At 44.0% G+C, this 21,991-nt stretch overlaps 1 protein-coding gene across 1 annotated transcript; it reads right to left on the reverse strand.

Moving 5' to 3' along the window:
* Positions 1–8,857: 8,857 nt before the first annotated feature.
* Positions 8,858–20,627, reverse strand: Trim31 (tripartite motif containing 31). The gene is made up of 8 exons (XM_021149168.2): positions 20,214–20,627; positions 18,930–19,025; positions 16,986–17,216; positions 13,276–13,298; positions 12,693–12,808; positions 11,167–11,241; positions 10,680–10,721; positions 8,858–9,384 (listed from the first exon to the last, which is right to left on the reverse strand). Exons 1-8 carry the CDS (start codon positions 20,625–20,627, stop codon positions 8,858–8,860), a joined length of 1,524 nt encoding a protein of 507 aa, XP_021004827.1.
* Between the last annotated feature and the right edge of the window lie 1,364 nt (positions 20,628–21,991).

Raw genomic sequence — 21,991 nt, forward strand, 5'->3', positions numbered from 1 at the left:
GTGTAGCTGGGAATGCGGATTCTCAAAGACCTACCTAAAGTAATTTTAAAATAACTTCCTTCTGGTATGTAAGTGGTCAATCACCCAGATAGGCTAATTTTGTCTCATGTATCTACCCATGAGACAGCCCCCTCTTTGTCTTATTTAATTATTTTTATAAAATTATGTAAAATTTTTACATTAAATCAGGGCTGGAAAGATGGTTCAGCAGTTAAGAGTGCATACTGCTTTTCCAGAAGATCTGGGTTCAGTTTCCATCATTCTAGTTGGGGTCTCAGGATCACCTGTAACTCCAACTCCATGGGATTCAATGTTCCTGGTGTTTGCTAAGAACCAGCACTCATGTGCACATAACCACACTGGCACACACACATGCAATGATTAAAAATAAGACACAGTATACACTTAAAAATATTTACAAGAAATCAAAGTTTAAAACACCAAAGAAGATACATAGAGAAACGATGAATTTCTATCCTTTCTATGTAGTTTAATATTCCCTATAGGTAACTTACTAGGTTTTGGTGTATGCTTTTACTTACAAAAGAGGCTTCTACTTAAAGTAAGGATGGGAGGGATGTACCTCTGCTTGTAGAGTGATTTTGTAGTATGCACAAAACCCTGGGTTTGGATTCTGCACATCTGTAATTCCAGCCATCCAGAAAGATTGACTGTAGCCATGAACTAAGTGCAAGGCCAACCTAAACTACAAGAGACACAAATGGCATGCCTATGTATACTGCTCTTCTTGTGTGAAAGGTGTAAAATGCTTGTCTGTTTCCGTGCCTCCTTTTAAAATTATCTTTAGAGTTGCCTCTTAGGTGTATCTAATCTGACATCCAACAACAACAACGACAGTAATAATAAACTTAACTAAGCACATTATGGGATTTGAGGAGAGGGGATTTTCAACTCAATTTTCTGTTTCTCCAGGGTAAACGTAGGTGATAACAGTACTTTTCGATGTTAAGAAGTTGCACATCCCTGAGGATGTCAGCACACCCAGAGCTATTTGTTGCTACATTGTAACCTTGGCTCATCTGCAAATTAGCTTTAGCATCTACCAGGTTGTCACACAGCCTTGAAGGTTTTCAGGACTCAAGAAAAGACAAGGTCCAGATTGACCAATACCACATACCCAGAGTCATGGGGGCTGCTGGGAAACAGGGCAGAAAAGAAAGGGAAAAGACAGCTGAGGTGCAGTCAGATGTCTAATGACATTCATGACTTCTTCACCCATCGTCTATAGAAGTTTGACTGCTTCCAGTCATGTCCAAAGAATTCTGAAGCACTGGGGTTGAGAACCTGTGTTTAGAGTTGGGTGTCCTGGTGCATGACTTTAACCTGAGATCTTGGAAGGCAGAGGCAGGGGGAATCTCTGTAAATTTGAGGCCATCCTGGTCTACATAGCAAGCTCCAGATCAGCCACGACTACTTGTAGTGTTTCTCAACTTTCCTAATGCTGTGTCCCATTAATATAGTTCCTCATGTTGTGATGACCCCAAGCATAAAATTATTTCATGGCCTCTTAATAACTATAATTTTGCTACTGTTATGAATCATAATATAAATATCTGATACTCAGGATATCTGACATTTGACTTCCAAAGGGGTTTCAACTCACAGGTTGAGAACTGCTGCCTTAACCTCTGATTCTTGGGTTTGTTTTTTTTTTTTATTGTTTTTTAAAAGAAGCAATAGACATCGTGGTGCAAGCCCAGGCCTCAGGAGGCAGAGGCAGGTGAAATACCTTTGACTTCAAGGCCAGTCTGGTCTACATATCCAGTACCAGGACAGCCAAAATTATTTAATAGAGACACACTCTGTCTTAAAAAAGGAAACAAAGAAAAAAAGAAAAGAAAAGAAGAAGACGGAGATGGAGATGGAGACGGAGACAAACTTGGTGTTTAGCCTTTGGGGCATTCAGGTATTAGTTTTCTTCTGGCCTCAAGTGAAGAGAAAACATCAGACCTTTGTTAGGTCAATCCTAGGACCAAACTTCACCACCGGCAGCACATCCCATCATAAGGAAAGGATGGAGGGAGTGGCAAGGAACCAACTCTGTGGGCTCAGGGTGATCTGGGTACTGGGTACTGGAAAAAGGGGGAAACGGCCTGATTAAAGAGGAGTGAAAGGTGCATTTGTTCATGGTGGCATCATGAACCTTCCCACAGTCATGAGCTACTTAGATGTCAACTTTTCTATGACTGACTGGTAGATTTTCCCAGGGATAGCTGTCTGTGAGTGGCTGTCATTTGGAGCCAGAGACCTGAGCCCAGAAGCCTTTCATAGGCTTCACTTTCAGATGGCTACATCTGAGACCACGCCTACCACGTAGGTCCTGCTTACTCCTCTTCCCTAAGACCCCCAGAGCTCCGACTCCCAAACCCTGTGACCAAAGGAGCTGCCAGGAAAGCCCAGCAGGTGGAGCAAGAGCAAGAACCCGGAGTCTAAATATTTCCTGGAATCCCCCTGATGGACTGGAGTCTTTAGGTTGTGAGAAAAGATAAAGTCTGGAAGGGCAGAGGCTACATCCAGGGCTAACAGGGACTGTAGGAATATAAAGAAAAGGGACGGTGTGAATCCCAAAGATGGGGAGGAGAAAGACCACTACCCAAATTATCATAGCCGAGTTAATTAAAGCAAGGAATTAATTAAAGCAAGCTGTTTTGTTCGTGTACATGAGCTGCCTGCCCTTTAGGCAGGGTTTTAGTGCTCAGCAGTGGATATGAGGAAGACAAGGCTCAGAGATAGGGGATTTACAGTAGGTTGGGTTATAGGAGCAGGACACCAACACAAGTTGGTTCCCCTCTCCTCCCAAAACAAAGACACGATTTCAGGGTGGGCACAGCAAGGTAGTCGTGACCACAGGCAGACGTCATAGGTGGTTACATAACTTTCTGGAACAAAGCTATGGTTGCAAGATGGTTGTAAATAACTTTTTAAAACAAACACAGGATTGGCGTCCTAGAACAGGCAGCACAAAACCATTTTCAGTTAAGGTTACAGGTGAGACATGGCCCAATCCTTGAGAAGCCAAGGTTTAATCAAAAACAGGAATGAACCTAGTTTGTCTTTACCATAAAATGTCTTTATGCCTAAGATAGAGGCAGGCTGGCTGGATCTTCACCAACCCCAACCCTCCACCCCCAAGTTGTTAGTGTTCTCCCGTTCTGTGTTGTAGCTGGGCATGTGAGAGGGCGGTTTGGTTTTTGTCATCGTTGTTGTTGTTTGGGTGTTTTCTTTTTGTTTGTCTGTTTGTTTCAAGTCACAACCCAAATCCCATGGAAGTATTGCCCCCCCACCCCACCCCCCAGTCTTAAAGTTTTGTTTCCTGAGATCGGGTCCTTGTCAGGCCAATATGGACTGAACCTGATGCATAGCTAATGATGACTTTGGACTCTTGTTCTTCTGTTGGAACCACAAAAGTGCTGGGATTATAGAAGTGGACCACCATGATCTACCCACCCTGCCACCTTAAAATTAACCCGTGACTTTACCACTCACTGTTCTTCGAGTAGACGACAGCTCCCTCTAGTGGCAGTGGCTCAAGATGGGTGCTGCCTTCCTCACCCATCGCCTCTCATCTCTGGTCATGAACAAGAATGGAGGCTTGGTCTAATTTTCTAAAACAGAGTTTCTCTAACCTAAGGATGATGGGGGCAGGGGTGGAAAACACAGAAGAATATCCAGATATTCCTCGGCCCGGCCCCACCCTGTGTTAAGGGTCCAGACATTGAATGAAAGTGCACCAAGGTTACACAGGGCTCCATCTGTCACTTACAAGGGCTTGAGCAGCAGTGCTCCTGGCTTTGCTAAGGTTTAGAAATGTGGGTTCATTTTAGCTCCTCATTTGTTGTTTCATTTCCATCTTGGCTGCAATGCTAGTTCTCTCAGGATGGTGATGGTTGGGGGTGGGGGGGGCGGTGTTAGGAAGAGGTGGCGGAGCCCATGATCAGGTTTACAGGATAGGCTAGGGTTAAATTTATATGTATCTTACTCTTTTCTTCAGGAACTTGAAAGTCCAGCCTGGGTTAAAAGAAAACCTATCTCAAAAAGGAGGGAGGGGTGTGGTGGCTCACACCTTAATTCCAGCACTAGGGAGGCAGAGACAGGTGTATTTCTCTGAGTTCAAGAACATCTCGGTATACATAATGAAGTCCAGGTAGGGCTACATACTGAGACCCTGTTAGAAATAAACAAACAAACAAAAAATGGAGGGAGGGGGGTCAGGTGGCTCAGCAGTTTAAAAAAAAAAAAAAGCAAACCTGATAACCAGACTTACATTCATAAGTTCTGGTGGTGTCTAAACATCCTACAACCGGAGAGATGTCCCTCTCCTACCTGAAATTACGGGGGGGGGTGTCACTATGAACAGCTGATGGCAATCTCTACATTGAAAGCTAGTTGTGGGGTTTTGATATTGGGTGTGGGATGCTCAGCTCCATAGAAAATAGCACTCTGGTGTTACCACCAGGTGGCAGCACTGTGACTGCTCTAGCAGAATGGAGGTATACTAAAGACAAACACTTGTGCCTCTCACTTTGGTCATCAGTCTATTGGTCTCAAAGACCTCTTATGAGACCTTTGAGAATTAAAATTTCCTCAGGAATCCCAAGCTGAGGAGAGGCCAAAGCCCTGGTTCTTGCTTCCCTGGAAGAGATTTCACTTGGTTCTGACAGTTCATCAAACCACCTGGCAGCACAGAGCAGAGGAAGTTTCTTTCGCTCAGAGATGGGCTTAGCTGTGAATACCACTTGTCCACTATTTAAACTTAAAGCTCAAGTCAGGACCCCAAGGATGGACTGTGAAGTGACTGTGTTCCTTGTTCCTCTTTCCGGTGCTTTAAGTTGTGACTGTCCCTCTGATTGGCATATTGGAGGTAGCTGAGCGTGCCTTGTTGGGACCGTCTCAGGAGGAATGGAAGACTCGGGGGTCTTAGTGTTTGAGCACTCCTCTGTCTTCTTGCCACAAGAGAGGAGACCATCAGGAGGAAAGCACCAACACCCCAAATCTCAGAGGCAAGAGAGACCACCTGACTAGAGGGTCAAGACTAAATGTAAAATGGATGACTGGCTTTGTTTGTCCTTTCTAAGATGAGATCTTTAGGATGCTAAGTCAATATCTTCCAAGATTGCTGGCTTTCTGATTAAAAAACAGATTAAATATTTAATCCCTGATTTTATGCAAGTGTCAGAGAGGTCACTAACTCAAGTGTGTGCGTGCATGTGTGTGTATGTGTGTCCGCACGTGCACACACGCAAAAGAATATTTCAGTGGCTAGGAATATTTGCTGTTCTTATAGAGGATCATGGACTAGTTTCCAGTTTCCATATGTGGCCCACAACCATCTATAGGTATGTACATGGTGTGTGCACATACATATATCAAGCAACACACTCATGTACATAAAGTAAAATAATTTTTTTTAAAAAATAAAACAAGTCTGAAAACAGCTCAGTTGGTAGAACTCTTGCTCACCATTAGTGAACAGCTCAGTTTGAGCCCCAGCTCTATATAAAACTGGACTTATGTCACAAGCCTGTAGTTCCAGGAGTTCACAGGCAGAGGCAGGAGGATCTGAAGTTCAAGGTCATCTGTTTTGTGTATGCCATGTTATGCTTCAGGAATGGGCTGTGGCTACCAGCCCCACCCAGCTTCCCTTGAATCCATGGGTAAAAGACATACATACACACAGTTGTTTATTTTCAACTTGCCTTCTTGGCACAATTGTCGGGGACACTACTATCTCCCGCCTGGAAAACATGCTCTTATCATTACTCTTAGCTCTGTACCTCCCGCCTGTCCTAAATTTTAGTGGGTAGTCATATCTATTCTCTGCTAAACGACCCCGACCACTGCCTGTAAGAGAAGCTTATGTATGTGGCCGCTCATCTTTGAGATCTCACATGGCTCTTCAACCCCACTCCATCAGAAGCAATGTGAAACTGTTTCTCCTTTCTTGGGTCTCCCTTTTCCTCCAGGGGCCTCCTGGAAGTCCCACCTGTACCTTCTGCCTAGCAATTGGCCCATGACTTTCTTTAATGACAGACCAATTGGGGAACAGGACCTTAACATCAGAGCTGCCCCTACAGTCATCTTTAGCTACATACTAATTTCCATGAAACTTGGGCTATATTGGAACATTTAATACAGTATGATTATTTCCAGAAGCCTTCTCAACTTAAAATCTGCCCTTACATCCAGCCTCTTGGACATGCCAAAACGACGATGAAAACCAACGACTCCCCAGTCACCTGCCCCCAGATGCTGGGAAGGTGTTGGCTAGTGTTACAATGCATATCATCTTTGCATTAGATTTATTTTTATTATTTCTACTCAGGAGTGTCTTTTAATACCTGGAAAGGGTAAAACATAATTTACAGGCTTGTGCTTTGGGTTCTCAGACAGTGTGAATTTCCTTACAATTCTGTGGTGGGTGGAGGAGCCGAATAGCACCCATGCTCCAGTGACAGAGCAGCTGGAGCTCAGAATAAGCTCAGCCCAGTCTAGCTCCTCCTGCCCCCTTTTCAGATGGTTGCCTGGCCACCATGTCACCAGGACTTTGTCCTGTTCCAAATTCCAGTTTCAGCGTGGCAGGGAGCTCTAGTGGCCTGAAGATTTTGCTTCCTAGGAGCAGTGATGAAGTGTCTCTTACCCTGAAGACCTCAATCATTTGTTTGCCTTGTGGATGCCTTTAGTCAGAGAACTCTGGAGGCAGCGGTAGGAGTGTCTCTGGGAATTTGAGGTCAAGCCTGATCCACTTTGTGGGTTCCAGGAGAGCTAACTCTACTTAAGAGATCTAATTAAGAAATAGAGATATCATATATTCACTTTGTGCTTTTCTTACGTTAGAAATAATGACTACATAACTCTGTCTACTCTGGAAATAACACATATTCAACATATTAAATAAATAGTATCTTAGAGAAAAACAGTATCCTATATGGCAGATCATTTCTACACATATATTTATAGCATGTAGTTATAGAAAAAAAATACAGCTTTCATTTCAGTTGGCTTCAAAGTGGGTAAGAAGACTCACAGTGATTAAAAACAATTTTCAATAAAAATAATAAAGAATAGTCAGAATCAGCCAGGCAGTGGTGGCGCACGCCTTTAATCCCAGCACTTGGGAGGCAGAGGCAGGTAGATCTCTTGATTCAAGGCCAGCCTTATTGACAGAGTGAGTTCCAGGATGACTGTTTATGATCCCAAGAAAATGTCTTTAAGATATTTAAAGTACAGCAGTCAAAAGAGACAATTTTCTGGAAAACTGGCAGGCAGCTTCCAAGTAGCTGAAAGTAACTATTTTGACCCAGTCTGACACCTGAACAGTTACTCTCAACTTGGAGCCTACAACACTGTAAGAAAGAAAACATTCTTAGGTTGTTGTATTTAAACAAATCAGAAAATGCAGCCAGAGCAGAAAATGCAATGTATACAGTGTAGGTTATGGTTGTAGAGGAGCATTTGGTTTGTACATAACACAAAGGATATAATGATAACATACCTGCCAATGAGAAATTTACAGAGTGTACACCTGCCTCCCCATTTTGAGTCAGAGTCTCTCTGTGTAGCTCTGTGTATTAGCTAGGATTTCATTGCTATGAACAGACATCATGACCAAGTCAACTCGTATAAATGATAATGTTGCTGGAAATATTAAAAATGGAACCTGCCAACTCTCCAAGGGGTTGGACCATGCTCCCATGCTCCTGCCGCCGCCACTGCCAACTCCCTGGAGCTAGCCCCTGAAGCATCTGGCTTGCTTGTCCAGTGAGCCTCTAGTTCCCTCTCCACTATAATTCTCTGTAACTGGCAGTAACCAAATAGATCCACCATCCTCTAGGTTTGATAATACAATACTCAGTAACCCAGTAAAATCAGACTTTTAAAGCTTAATTAACCATTTTTTATAGTTAACCAATTAGATTTATGTATGAATAAAATCACAACTTATAAAATGCCAATAAATAATTTCAGAGCCAATTGATAATAATAAAGCTTTAACCTAAAAATTCTGACCTTTTGATAACACCACATCAGCTTCCATTCTCCTTCTCCGTCCTCCTGAGACCTCTCTGTCTCTGCAACTCCTCGCTCTGCCTCCCTTTTCCCTGTCCAATCACATGCCTCGCCTGCACTAATGTAATTGGACAGGGAAAATCCTGCAACACTCCCCCACTACAGAAATGTAAAGTACATTAAAAATTTTAATTGTAAAATGTAGTATGCTATATGTGTGGTTCCCTTGACAATCATTTAACCTATTCCAGTGGTAACCAGCCTTAGGCTAGAGGGACAGATGAGGCTAAGAATATAGATATACCTAACACAAAATTAGAAATTTAAATCAACATGGAGGGTGGTTTACAATTTTGCTTTTAATTAGAAGACAGGATGACAAAGTTGCTTTGAAATGTCAAAAGGTTTCATCCTTGATTGTAGATTGTCCAAATCTACAAATGGGGCATTGGCACAGAACTGGCTGACTCTGCACAACCTCTGGTTCTCAGATCTCAGGAAAGGATGAGTCACAAGAGTTTCAGGTAGTACAGTAGAGAAAGCAGCAGCCAGTGTGTTGGACAGCGCCTTGCACCCCTGTGTCAGCAGGGTGCAGCCAGAAGCTTTTCTGAGGTCCTGCTACCAAGTGCAGCACTGAAAAACCTTGTGTATAGTCTTTGTGGGTATTCCACTGTCTCCTCTACTTGGGGGAGACAGGGAGAGGAAACATCAGGTGATTGTGTGGCGTGTAGCGTGTCAGAGTAGGGCCACACTTCACTTCTACCACTTTGTCTCATCCCGTCCTGAGTGATAGGTGGGAAGCGACTGAGGAACACACAAGCGAGCAGCCCTAAGGGCTCAGGGTGATATGGCTGCAGGCAACTTGGAGCCCGAAAAGGGGGAAGACCTTCCCGTCAAAGGAAGTTTGGAAAGTATAGATGTGTTTGCTAGTGATGGCATCATAGAAGACGACCTCTCCACAGTCATGATTCACATAGACACCCACTTTCTTAAGACAGACCTGGAGGTACTCCTGGGCTTTACAATTGGTGAATGGCTGGCATCCAGAGGGCGAGATCCTCAGTGCCCATATGTAGCTCTGCGTGCTCACGTTTTGACTCTGGGACCCTCGCGCCAACTCTGTAGCCACGCCCACAATGCATGCCCCACCTGAGGGCCCCCGGATTTCTGCCTCCCACACCTGGCGGCCTGAGGAGAGGCCTGGGGAACCCCTCACACAGTGGAAAGGGTAGAATGGTCGAGGTTTTGCCTGCCGATTGGAAGCTTTTCCAGCTACAATATACAAGGTCACTTTCTTTAGATCCTGAGAAAAGGTGAGGTCTGGGTCAGCTGAGGACTTGTCCAGGGTCACAGGGACTGTGGGAAGATAAAGAAGAGGAAAGAGGTATAGCCTCAAGTCAAGTTGTCCAGTCCCCTGCTTTTGAGCTTCTCATGGTATATAGCTGGAAGGAAAAATTTCCCTTTCAAATCCCAAATTTAGTCTCCAGGACTACACACACACACACACACACAGAAGTGCATACACACACACACTACACATATACACGCATCAAGAGAAATGCATACACAGACACATACACACACCACACTGAGAGGAGTCTACACACACACACTACACACACTGAGAGAAGTGTACACACACTATACACACACACTAAGAGAAACACATACACACACACTATATATATATGCATTATATATATGCAATATATATGTGTGTGTATATATATATATATATACACACAAACACACGCATTGAGGGAAATGCACACACACACACACATACACACTGAAATAAATGTATACACACATTGAGAGACTTCTGATCTCCACTCTGTGGCTCTTACCTTCTTTGTGTGCAAATACACACACACACAAATAACCAAGAAAATAAAATGGGCAGCATCCAGAGGAGAGCAGCCTACACCTCTCCCCAGCTCTCCTCTGTAAGGAATCTGCTGACTCAGGGGCATCTAGAGGCTGGCCAGAGCTCAGGCTCACAGCCAGCTCCTCCTCCAGGAACCTAGCATGAGGGGCTCTGGCTTGTTCCAGAGTTATGTTGAAGGAGCTGTTGCCTTACAAAGGATGTCTCAATGCGAAAGAGGATGGAATGGGGCATTAGATGGGCTCAGTTTTATTGATTCACTGACATTTGGGGGACAGGAAAGGAGAAAAGAGAGGTCAGTAGGACAATAGGCACTGCTGAGCCCCTGAGACAGGGGGAGGGACATGGACCAAGTAGGGGGACCACATTAGGGGCCCCCTGCTGGAGGCTAGGACTTCCCCAGGGAAGGTGGAGTTTAGGAAGCAGAAGAGGTGGGTGAGAAGCTTGCCCCCTCACTCTATGTTTATCTATTTCTAGGACCTGAAGTCTTCACGGTTACACAGTCCTCTCCCCCCACCCCTTCTCTCCTGTGGTGAGCCCTTTATTCTTCTCTCTGTTCTCTTCTTATCCCTGCATCTCTCAGGGGAGCTGAGAGCAGTCATTCATGCAGGGTGTTCTGTATGTTAAGTACCTCTTCTTGGGGTCTGGTCTCTACCTTTCCCCTGCTCTATCAGAGCTGTGTAATGGACAGAACATTTTGACTTGCAGACCTGGAGGTCCCTTGCTTCCCCCTCAGGAAGACCAATGTGCTAGGAAGGAATCCTACCTGGGGTGGGCAACACTGACTTATTCTTCTGTAACAGGCTCCCTAGAAATTGAAGATAGAAAGAAAATTTTAGGTTGATAACAAGAAGGTACAAATTAAAAGCCATATGGAGGATTGACCGCTGAACCTGGCTTTTACCCTAGCGACCCTCATAACTGAATCACCTCAGATGACTTCATCGTGGTCACAGCTCCTCAGCCAGGACCATAGGTCAGTTCCAACTACAGATTGAGCTGCCTCCAGCTAAGCTTTATGGAACTGAAAAATGAATGTATACATTTCCATTCCTCTTGAATATTTTTTAATTAGTGAAAAGGTGTCACTATCTTATGATTATCTCTAGATTTAAAAGGATAAAACTGTTCTATAAACTTGTTCTTCATTGGTGTTCACACACACTAGACCTTCCTCAACCTACCAATAAGGAGATAATCTCCCCTTTTGTATTTCTCATTTTACCCAAACAGCAGAACCAGCCCAGACTTACAGCTCTCCTTTTCCTCTTTATTCAGGCTGTTCATGAATGCGCTTTTATCTCTCTTCCCTTCGGCATTCATATCGTCTGTGAGGAGAGAGTAAAGGAAATGCAGAGTCCACAGAGGTTAACCAGGGAACTAGAACCACACAGCTCGAGGCACTGATTTCTGGGAGAGGTGGGTCTGGGATTCCTCACATTGTCTCAGTGGACCAAGAAGGCACCAAAGAGGAATAGCTGCCCTAGGGCCTCCCCACAGTGGCTCTCCAGCACAGCTCTGTGCAGAACAGACACGTTAGGAGTCACGAACATCAACCACTGAGTTTCGAATTTTCTAAAGGCCATTTTTGAAAACGTAAAAGACTAGAGCACGCTGATATTTAGGAAGCTGAGACAGGAAAATGACAACTTTTAGGCCAGTCCACAGTACATAGTGAGTTCCAGAGTCTGGGCTATTCAGACAGTGTCTCAAAAGAGACTAAAAAGGGGGCTGCAGAGATGACTCGGAGGTGAAAAGTTAGTGCTTTTCATCAGTGGACCCAGAGTAAATTCTCAGCACCCACTGAAACTCCAGTCCCAGGGGATCTGACACTCCCACTCCTTCTGACCTCTGAGGGCACCAGGAATGCATATGATACATGCACACAAAACAGCCATTCAGATAAACTAAATATTTTTTTAAAAAAGAAATAAATACAATGGATTTAAATAATATACTTTCTTTAGTTCAGAATTTTAAAAAATATCATTTCAGCATGTAGAATAAAAGGCGCATGCTGCCTGGGTACAGTGCTGGGTGCTAGAGTCCCTACTACTCAGAAGGCTGAGGGAGAATTCTTTTTTTTTTTTTTTAATTTTTGATTGGTTATTTTATTTATTTACATTTCAAATTTATCCCCCTTCCTGGTTGCCCCTCTGGCAAACTCCCAATCCCACCTCCTCCCCCTGCATCTATGAGGGTGTTCCCACTCCCACCTCTCTACATTTCCCTATGGTAGGGCATTAAGCCTTCACAGGACCAAGGGCCTCTGAGGGAGAATTCTTTAGTAAGAGACTACCCTGGTCGACATGATGAGATCCTGTCTCAGAACTTTGTATTGCTGTATTTCTGTTTGCTTTTGTTTATGTTGCTGTATTTGATGTTCTATTTTAATATTGTCTTTCAGAGTCGGTGTGTATTCTTTATCTACATTACATGAGAATGCTATATTCTGGTGCCCAGGGGTACATGTGGTTAGCAGGAACCAAATTGGGAACATTCATCTAGCTCCATGTTCACCACCTGATAAAACAAAAATTCCAAAATTATGGGTACTTTGGCTCTGGGGATATAGCTCAGAGTTCTTGTCCTGGGCTCCACCCTCAGACAGCATTAAACCTGAGAGATTCCTTGTTACAATGCAGCACGAGAGATTTCTGGATATTGATGCTTTTGATACCCAGCATTCAGCTTGGCTTCTGGGAGGCCCAGGCAGTGTCTGTGATGATGGAGAGAATCCCGAGGCCAGTGAGCATAGGGGCTGACAGCGATCCCTCACCTTTGAGTTCTGTCAGGGCTTTTATGATGGACTCATGCCTTGCTTTTGCTTCACTGTGTTTTTTCTCCAGGTCCTCAGGAATTGGGTTTGGGTTGAGAAACTGAAACTCCTTACCCCTGTGAAGATAAGTTTATCTGAGTGTTATGTTCAGGGGGTAGAAGGTGGGCAGGAAGGGCCGGAGATGGGTTCCTGAAGTGGAGGCAGAGTGAAAACTATAGAGTCAATGAGCTTTTAGAATATGGGACTGAGTGAGATCAGACTTGAGGAGATATGGAAATGAAGATGGGAGATGGATGCAGAGAAGAGAGAAGGCAAAGGGGAGGGAGGTAGAGTAGGAAACCCAGGACTCACAGGTTTGATATGAAGAAGGAACTGGGAAGGAGACTTCTGTAAAGCTGGGTGGAAAAACCTGTGCCTTTACCCAAGAGATCACATGCTACTGTGGATAGCTTGGTCTTCCCCATCTCAGCCTTCATAGTTTATAGCCAAGTTATTGGGGAATGTGAACACACTTGGATCTATGTTGAGTGTTGTATGTGTGAGTGAAGCAGAAACCACAGTGCACTGGGGATGCCCATCATACCTGCTCAAGGCGTCTTTAATGTCCTGGAAGAGAAAGAAAGAAAGAACCACATCAGAGCTCACCTGAGTCACAGGAAGCAAGAGGAGGTTCCCACTCATCTGTCTTTATCTCTCTGTGTGTCTCTCTTTGTTACTGCCTGTCTCCATCTCTCTCTGTCTGTCTCTCTCTCTCTTCCTCCCTCCTTCCCTCCTTCCTTTCTCCTCCTCCTTCTTCTACTCCTCCTTTTCCTCCTTCTCCTCTCTCTCCTTCCCCTCCTCCCCCTTCTCCTTCACTCTATTCTGGACCTCTGTCTCTCTTTCTCTCCTCCTCCTCCTCCTCCTCCTCCTCTTCCTCCATCCCATTCTGAACGCCCCCCCCCCCCCCGCCCCAAACTCCTGATATAGACAGGACAGTGTTTAAACATCAACAGCATCAACAGACACAGATTTTTTTTTTTTTTTTTTTTTTTTTTTTTTGCCTCTGGTACAGAAACAGGGAGCTCAGCTTGGCAGTGTCAGAATAAAAGATGGAGTGGCTCTCCATGGCTTCCCCCCTTCTCTTTTCCCTCTAGCTCTGGCCCTGTTCACTCTGGCCCCTGCTCCAGCCCATAGGTTTTTTTATTTGTTTATGTGGTTGCTGGGATTTGAACTGATGACCTCTGGAAGAGCAGTCAGCGCTCTTAACCGCTGAGCCATCTCACCAGCCCTGGATGATAGTCTTGAACTAATGATCCCTCTGTGTCTGATTCCTAAGTGTTGAGAGGACAAGAGTGTATCAGATCACTCCCCAAAATTAATTTTTACTATTTTAAACCTAAATTTAAAAACCAAAGCATTGCAAATACACTTTCAGTTAAATGCCACTTTACTGGTTTAGTAGAACTAATTACATTTTACCTTCACAATTCGTGCTTTGGCATCTAAATTGAAATGTACAAAAGACAAACTAGTGTTCAAAGACTTAGAACCAAAAAAACACTCAAGGATATGAAATAGCTCATTAATATGTTTAAGCAGGCTGAAATGATTATATTTGAAATACTTGGTTAAATAAAATGTTTAAAATGTTTTTATTACATGTACTTTTATCTGATTTTTCTTTTGAAACAGAGTAGCTCTACTTGGCCTGGAATTCCACATGTAGACCAGGCTGACTTTGAACTCACAGAGAACTGCCTATCTCTGGCTCCCAAGTTCTGGCATTAAAGATGTGCCACTATGCATGAGTCTTTTCCCTTCCCTTTTAATGTAACTACTAGAAATACAGATGGAAATATATTTTTATTGTATTTTATATTTTAAGATTTATTATTTTTTAAGAATAATTATTTTAAAATATTTTATTTTTTTTATTTTTAAGTTGTGTTTATATGTGTGTCTATGTGTGGGTTTGTGTGTGTGAGTGCAGGTACCCTACCAGGCCAGAGATATCTGGACCTGCTGGAGCTGGAGTTACAGGTAGAGGTCAGAGGAAACCTTGGGAGATTTGGCCCTGTTCCTCCACCATGTGGATCTTGGGCATGGAACTTGGGTCCTCAGATTTGATGGTTTGTCCCTTTGCACAATGAGACATTTCTCTGGCCTTGAGGTATACTTCTAAGTAACAAATGTGTCCTAGGTTATAGTTCTACACTGTGAGCTGGGTGTAATGGCACATGTTGAAATCTAGCCCATGAACAGGGAGCAGGAAGATTCGATGATGTTATCCTTGATTACATAACAATAACCCATTCCAGGCCACATGGGCTGCAGGGGATCCTGTCTCAAAAACAAGAAAAAGTTCTAAATTTTGTGTGACTCTCTTTCTTCTTTTTTTTTTAAGTTTTTTTCATTTTTATTAGATATTTTATTTATTTACATTATTTATTTACATTTATTTACATTTCAAATGTAACCTGAATTCCCTGGTTCCCCCTCCCCATCTCCCCTGTTAACCAACCCACCCACTCCTGCTTCCCTGTCCTGACATTCCCCTACATCGGGGCATCGAGTCTTCTATCCTGGAACTGGCCTGGAACTCAGAAATCCACCTGCCTCTGCCTCCCAAGTGCTAGGATTAAAGACATGCGCCACCACTACCTGGTGACTCTCTTTCTTTTTCTTCTTTCTTTCATGTGTGTGTGTGGGGTGGTGGTGGTAGGGGTGGTGGTGGTGTGTGTGTGTCCAGGCTAGCCTTAAACTCTAGTGATCTGGGAAGTCCTCCCAACTCTGATGTGCTAGAATTACAGGTGTGAGATATTATCTTAGTTAGGGTTTCCATTGTTGTAAAGAGACACCATAACCACGACAACTTTTATAAAGAACAACATTTAATTGGGGCTGACTTGCAGGTTCAGGGGTTCCATCCATTATCATCAAGGCAGGGGTATGGCAGTATCCAGGCAAGCCTGGCAAGGGAGGAGTTGAGAGTTCTACATCTTGATCTGAAGGCTACTAGGAGAAGACTGACTAAGGCAGCTAGGAGGATGGTCTCTAAGAACATACCTACAGTGACACACCTACTCCAACAAGGCCACACCTACTCCAACAAAGCCACACCTCCTAGTAGCACCACTCCCTGATCCAAACATATTCAAACCTCCACAGATAACATGCCCAGCTCTTTGAGACAGTCTAGATCTTTGCTCATGCTAGCTTTGGACTAGCAACAATCTTCTTACCTCAGCAACCTGAGTTATAGGAGGGGCTTTGGTTCTCAACCTTCCTAATGCTGTAACCCTTTAATACAGTTCTCATGTTATTGTGACCCCCCATATCATAAATTATTTTCATTGCTAGTTCATAACTGTAGATTTGCTACTGTTATGAATTGTAAAATAAATATTTGATATTTCTGATGGTCTTTTGTGACTCCTGTTAAAGGGTTGTTCAACCCCCAAAAGGGGTCATGACCCACAGGTTGAGGACCTCTGGGTTAGGTGAAGAAGAACAGCAGTTGGTGGATTATTTCAGGAAAGTATGTGATTAAAAAAAAAAAAAACCAAACATGCTTTAAAAATGAGGCTTAAGGGGCTGGAAAGATGGCTCAGAGGTTAAGAGCACTGACTGCTCTTGCAGAGGTCCTGAGTTCAATTCCCAGCAACCACATCATGGCTCACAACCATCTGTAATGGGATCTGATGCCCTTTTCTGGTGTGTCTGAAGACAGCTACAGTGTACTCGTATACATAAAATAAATAAATAAATAAAGTTTTTTTTTTTTTTTTTAATGAGGCTTATTAGGAGAAAGGGCCTTGGGTGGAAGAGCTATAGAAAGAAATACTGCAATATGTCGGAGACGACAGAATGGAGCCTTATGGGGAAGGAGAGGCTACTCTCTGAAACCTGGTGAGAAGCTTTATCAAATGTGATACCTTAAAGTAAGAAAGATAAGGGTCATGGTTGGGATGATGTCGCTGAAGGGAGTGTCAGGGAAATTTCTCTAAACAAAGGAAAGTATCTGACTATTATATCATTTCAGGAAGCCCCATAGGCTTTTTCAAAATTTAGATTTATGTAACAAAAGGCATGGAGGAGCCAGGTATTTGGAGCTGTTAGACCATAATGTAACTCAGATTCTTAACTGTCTTTTAGAAAACTGGTGTGTGTGTGTGTGTGTGTGTGTGTGTGTGTGTGTGTGTGTGTGTGTGAGAGAGAGAGAGAGAGAGAGAGAGAGAGAGAGAGAGAGAGGGAGAGAGAAATAGAGATAGAGAGAAAGAGAGGAGAGAATCTATTTATTCACATAGGCCTCACCTTTAGTAGCTCCATGGATGATGATTGCAGCCTTATTTTCAAGGATTTAGTGAGCTTCCTTAGTGAGCTCAGCTGCTTCTCTGTCACAGTGACATATTGTCTCAACTGCTTGGCTCCCTGCTGCTCCAGCCAGTCCAGCCTGGACAGGAGGAAACTCTCTTCCTCATCTAGTCTCTGGCGCAGAAGCTTGAATTCCTCATGGATCTTTAGTTTCTCTAGATCCACCTGGGCCTGGGGACGAAGGAGAGGATGCAGATATGAGATGACCATGAGAAGGGTCCTCCAAGCCTCCTTTAAATTCATAATTCCCATCCTTCTTTTTCTTTCTAGGCAGAGTCTCACTATAAAGCCTTAGATAGCCCAGAACTCACTAAGTACAACAGGATAGCCCTGATTTCCACCTGCCTTTGCCTCCTAAGTGCTGGAATTAAGGGCGTGCACCACCACCTGGCACCACTCATGCTTTAAGAGTATTTAAAGATTACACTGAGATCAATTCAAAAGAGCTTCTGGGCATACCTGTTGGAAAGGGGAGGCAAAGTATTTACAGATTTAGGCCAGATGGCATGCTTTCATTTGCCTTAAGGCCACCAGCCAGATGTGCTGGTGCACAACTATGCAATCTCAGCACTTCAGGAGGTCAAGACCAGGCTCAACTACTTGAGCCACCATCTCCACAAAAGACAGACAATATGACCATTGAAAATCCAGGGTAAGGGTGGAGTTCAGTTGATGGAGTGGTTGCTTGGCATGGGTGAAGCCCTGGGTTCAATCCTCAGCACTGTATAAACTGGGCATGCTATTATAGCCCTGTAATCCAGCACTGGGAGAAAGACAGAGGCTTGGAAATTCAAGGCTATTTTTCTCTACATAACAATTTCTAGCTTGGGCTAGATCAGATTCTGTCTAGGAGCTGGAGAGTCTGCATTGTTTAGACCACTTGCTGCTCTTGCAAAAGACTCAGATTCAATTCCCATAACCCACAAGGTAACTAACTCACTGCCATCTTAACTCCTATTCCAGGTTATCTTATGCCCTCTTCTGATCTCTACCGGTAGGTACCAGGCATTTATCTGGTATACATATTATATGTTAGCAAAGCATTCATTCATAAACAATAGATCTATAAATAAATAAATAAATAAATAAATAAATAAATAAAAGATTGTCTTAAATGTCAATGGGAAAAAACCACAAACAAATGAATGAAAGAAAGAAAGAAAGAAAGAAAGAAAGAAAGAAAGAAAGAAAGAAAGAAAGAAGGCAGGCTTTTCAGCTTAACTGCCTTCATAACTGAATTTTCCGTGGATGTACCAAAAACCAGCCAGCCAAGTCAACAACATCTGGGGAGATGGTGATGGCATTATCAGGGGGCAGGGTCAGCATTTGGGATGTAAACCAACCAACAAACGAATAAAACAATGCTTTCAACTCTTCCAGAATTCCGTTCCTAGCACCTCCGTAGGGCAGCTCACAAATGCCTGTAATTCCAGTTCTTCTAGTCTTTTCCAGTATTCACACGAATGGCTTTTACTCATATGCAGACACATACATATACACACATATAAAAATAATAAAAATAAAACTTTTTAAAAACATGCAAACAAAATGAGGTGGAGATGTTCAATGGCGTCATAGTCTCTGTCATTTCTTACTGTGTGAGTCTCTAGTTAGAAAGGGCTTGGGTGAGCGAGTGTGTGGGCGTTCTTTACACAGCCTGCTGTGGGTGGAGGAGCAGAAGAACTGGCACAGCATTCAGGCAATAGTTAGCACAGCTAGGGAGCTTGGCTCGGGAACACGGCTCAGGCAAAATGCACCCTCTGCCCTGCCCCTCACCACCACGTCAGCAGGATTTTATTCCTGCTTGCTGTATAAAGGAAGGCTAGGAGCTTCATCAGCAATGCCTCAGTTTCCCCAGAAGTGTTTGGAATGAGCATTTCTTACCCTGAACGCCCAGATTGCCCCTTCACCTTGTTTTTTCTCTTCAATTATCTTCTTGTCCTTTTGCCCCAAATCTTGGGCCTGTGACTCAATCTGCACCTGTAAGGAGAGGGTGCTTCAGCCAGGCTCTGACTCTTGAGAGACAGGGAACATGTCCCAGGGTACCGATGTCATTATTAGCAGTCCTCCCTGGCCCCTATCTCTCGATAGGAACAAGGAGGTGATGGAAAGAAATGGAACTTTAGTGACTTGAGAAAATACTACTAATGATCATTTGGATGGCGCTTTGGTATTGTCAGGGGAAGACTTCTCCTCATCTGTCCTAGCACATTCTTTAAGAGATCGGTTTCATCTGCCTCACAGAGAGGCAAGGCCAGGACCAACCAGGGGATGGAGCTCTGTGGTAGAAGAGCACTGGCTTATCTGGATGTCTCAGGCTCTGCTTTGTAAGTTAGTAGTGACTGGTTGGGAGAGAAAAAAATGATTCCTTGAAGGTTATAAATAGCCTGAGGAGTCTGGACTTGAATGAGACCTTCTGAGTTAAAATTTGCACTTAACAAAGAGCACACATGGGCTGGCCCATAGTCCCCACTACATATGTATCAAAGAACCGCCTTGTCTGGCCTCAGTGGAAGGGGATGCGTTTGGTCCTGTGGAGGCTTGAGGCCCCAGAGATAGGGGATGCTAGAGGGGTGAGGTGGGAATGGGTAGAGGGGATTACCCTCTTAAAGGCAAAACGAAAGGGGGAATAGGGTGGAAAGATCATGGAGGGGGACCAGAAAGGGTAATGTTTGAAATGTAAGTAAATAAAATAATTAATAAGAAAATTATGTTTAAAAATTAGTACATTAGTAATTGTGTGTGCAAGTTCAGCAGAGTGCCATGGTGTGTGTGTGTGTATGTGTGTGTGTGTGTATGTGTGTATGTGTGTGTGTGTATTTGTGTGTGTGTGAAGACAACTTTCACGGGCGAGTTCTCTCCTTTTATTTTGCATGTCCCAGGGATCAAACCAATTTTCTCTTTCTACTATGTGGGTCCTAATGGTCAAGACAGGCACCTTTACCCTCTGGGTCATTTCGCCTGCCCCTAGAATACTATTCTGATTCTTCATCTTGCTTTGGTTACAGACTGGCATTTTCTAGAGCTCAATTCTTTGAGCCCACTGGACCTGGCTATAAATGGCCAACTCAAGTACAAAGAGTACAGCAATGGGTGTCAATCAACTGGGGCCTCCCCAGTGAACTCTACTCTGCTGGGCTGGGGACAGAGAAGGGCCCAGGTGCCTACCTTGTAGTTCTGGGCAGCCTCATCTATCAAGGTGACATTGTGTGACTTGTGGTCCTTGGAGTCACGACACACCACACAGAGGAACGCCCCATCCTGCTCGCAGAAGTAATGTAGCTTTTCCTTGTGCCTCTGACATCTTGAGTCTTCCTGTTCTGCTTGGATGTCAGCAGGATCCATACTCTGGATCTTCTCTGCGAGACTAGCCAGCAGCTTATTGGGCCTGAACGTATTCTTATTCACAGAGAGTTTGCAGAGAGGACATTGGATCTTTTCTGACGTTTTTCCAACCTGACTGATACACTGCAGGCAGAAGTTGTGCCCACAGTCAATGGTGACAGGATCTTGTAGAATTTCCATGCAGATGGGGCAGGTCACCTCCTCCTGCAGTTGGCAGGCCAGCCGCTGGCCTGCCATGATGGAACAGCAGGGCTAATCTGAGATGTGAAAGTACAGAAATCCAAGGCCTGGTGCTTGTAAGGGAGAAGGATGCAGGAGGCAGAGGTTGAAGAGTATCTCAGGGAGAGGATTAGAGGAGGATGAGGGAAGAGGGGGTTAAATAAATAATGATAGAAAAGAGTCAGCCATAAATGGGGAATATTCTAAAGAGAAGAAAACAGATGGTCAGTCCTCTCTCCCTGTCTCTCAAGAACAGATACTGAGAGTGCCTGCTGCCTATAAAGTAGAGCAAGACTTCCTGGACCTTGAACTAATTAAACATATCTTTCTGAAGCAGATTCAGAGAACAGAAAGACGAAGTGACAAAGTCCACTCAGGCGCAATTGGGGAGTGGAACTGATCGCTGGCAGCCCCAGGAAGGCTTGTTACCACCCCAGCAGATCTCTCACTCCCCGACCCTGCCTTCTGTTGGGTATTCCTTCCGGTCTCTGGTACCCCAGCATCTTTGAGCCATCCTTTGTTCTGTTTGGCCTGTCTGTTACTTCCTCTGTCTCTGTACTTCTCAGATTCCCCCTCCCCCCCCCCCACACACATCAGCTTGCCTGACCTGTGGACTTTAGCTTGACAAGGAAAGTATCAGCCAGGGTCGCCCACATTCCCATTAGTAGCTCAACACTTCTAAGCCCTTCCTCTTGCTCTTTTGTGCCCAGGAAGACGGTGCTCCCTCCTCCCTCCCTCCCTCTCCATCCCCACTAACCTCTCCTCTCTTCTGTTCTGTCATTAAAACCCAAACTGTTAATTTTAAAATAAAAATGTTTTAGATTTATGTATTTTAATTTTACTCACATGAAAGTTTTGCCTGCATAAACACACACACACACACAGAGTTAGTATTAATTGTATGCAAATGGTATGGGACTACCCACTGGAGCATAGGCCACTACAGTGCCACAACCCCAGAAACTATCAATTGCCAATAGCTCCTCAGTGTGAGGTGAGGTCATATGAACCCTTTCCTATTTAGGTTAGAAAGTTGACTGGCCTGGTCTTGTACAGGCAACCAATGTGTTCATAGGGCAAGGCCATTGGCAGGTCACACAGGGTGTGGAGGATTTTATGGCTATAGCCCCAACAATAGTTCCTTGTCATTTGCCAGGGACAGTCTTGGCTTTACCTTTGTCCCCTCATAAATGTCAACAGCCCTTCCTTTCATTCTCAAAAGTATCCACTCATATTATAGAGGTCACTTTGATTACAGCCACTACTGAAAGCTGAACACTTTCAGAAATACCACACCTATGCTTCTCAACCTTTTGGCTAAGATCAAGTGTAGAAATACCAGACCTCAGGCCTGTCTATTTCATTTGCTTTAAGGTTGAATT

Source organism: Mus caroli, unplaced genomic scaffold, assembly GCF_978045245.1.
Source record: "Mus caroli unplaced genomic scaffold, Mus_caroli_1 scaffold_18, whole genome shotgun sequence".
Classification (NCBI taxonomy): domain Eukaryota; kingdom Metazoa; phylum Chordata; class Mammalia; order Rodentia; family Muridae; genus Mus; species Mus caroli.

Coding starts and splice junctions, on each gene's coding strand:
- Trim31 (XM_021149168.2), bottom strand. CDS start 20,627: ATGGCAGGCCAGCGGCTGGCCTGCCAACTGCAGGAGGAGGTGACCTGC. Junction 12,809..13,275: donor ATTAAAGACGCCTTGAGCAG/GTATGATGGGCA, acceptor TTATCTTCACAG/GGGTAAGGAGTTTCAGTTTC. Junction 11,242..12,692: donor AGCCCTGACAGAACTCAAAG/GTGAGGGATCGC, acceptor CTCTCCTCACAG/ACGATATGAATGCCGAAGGG.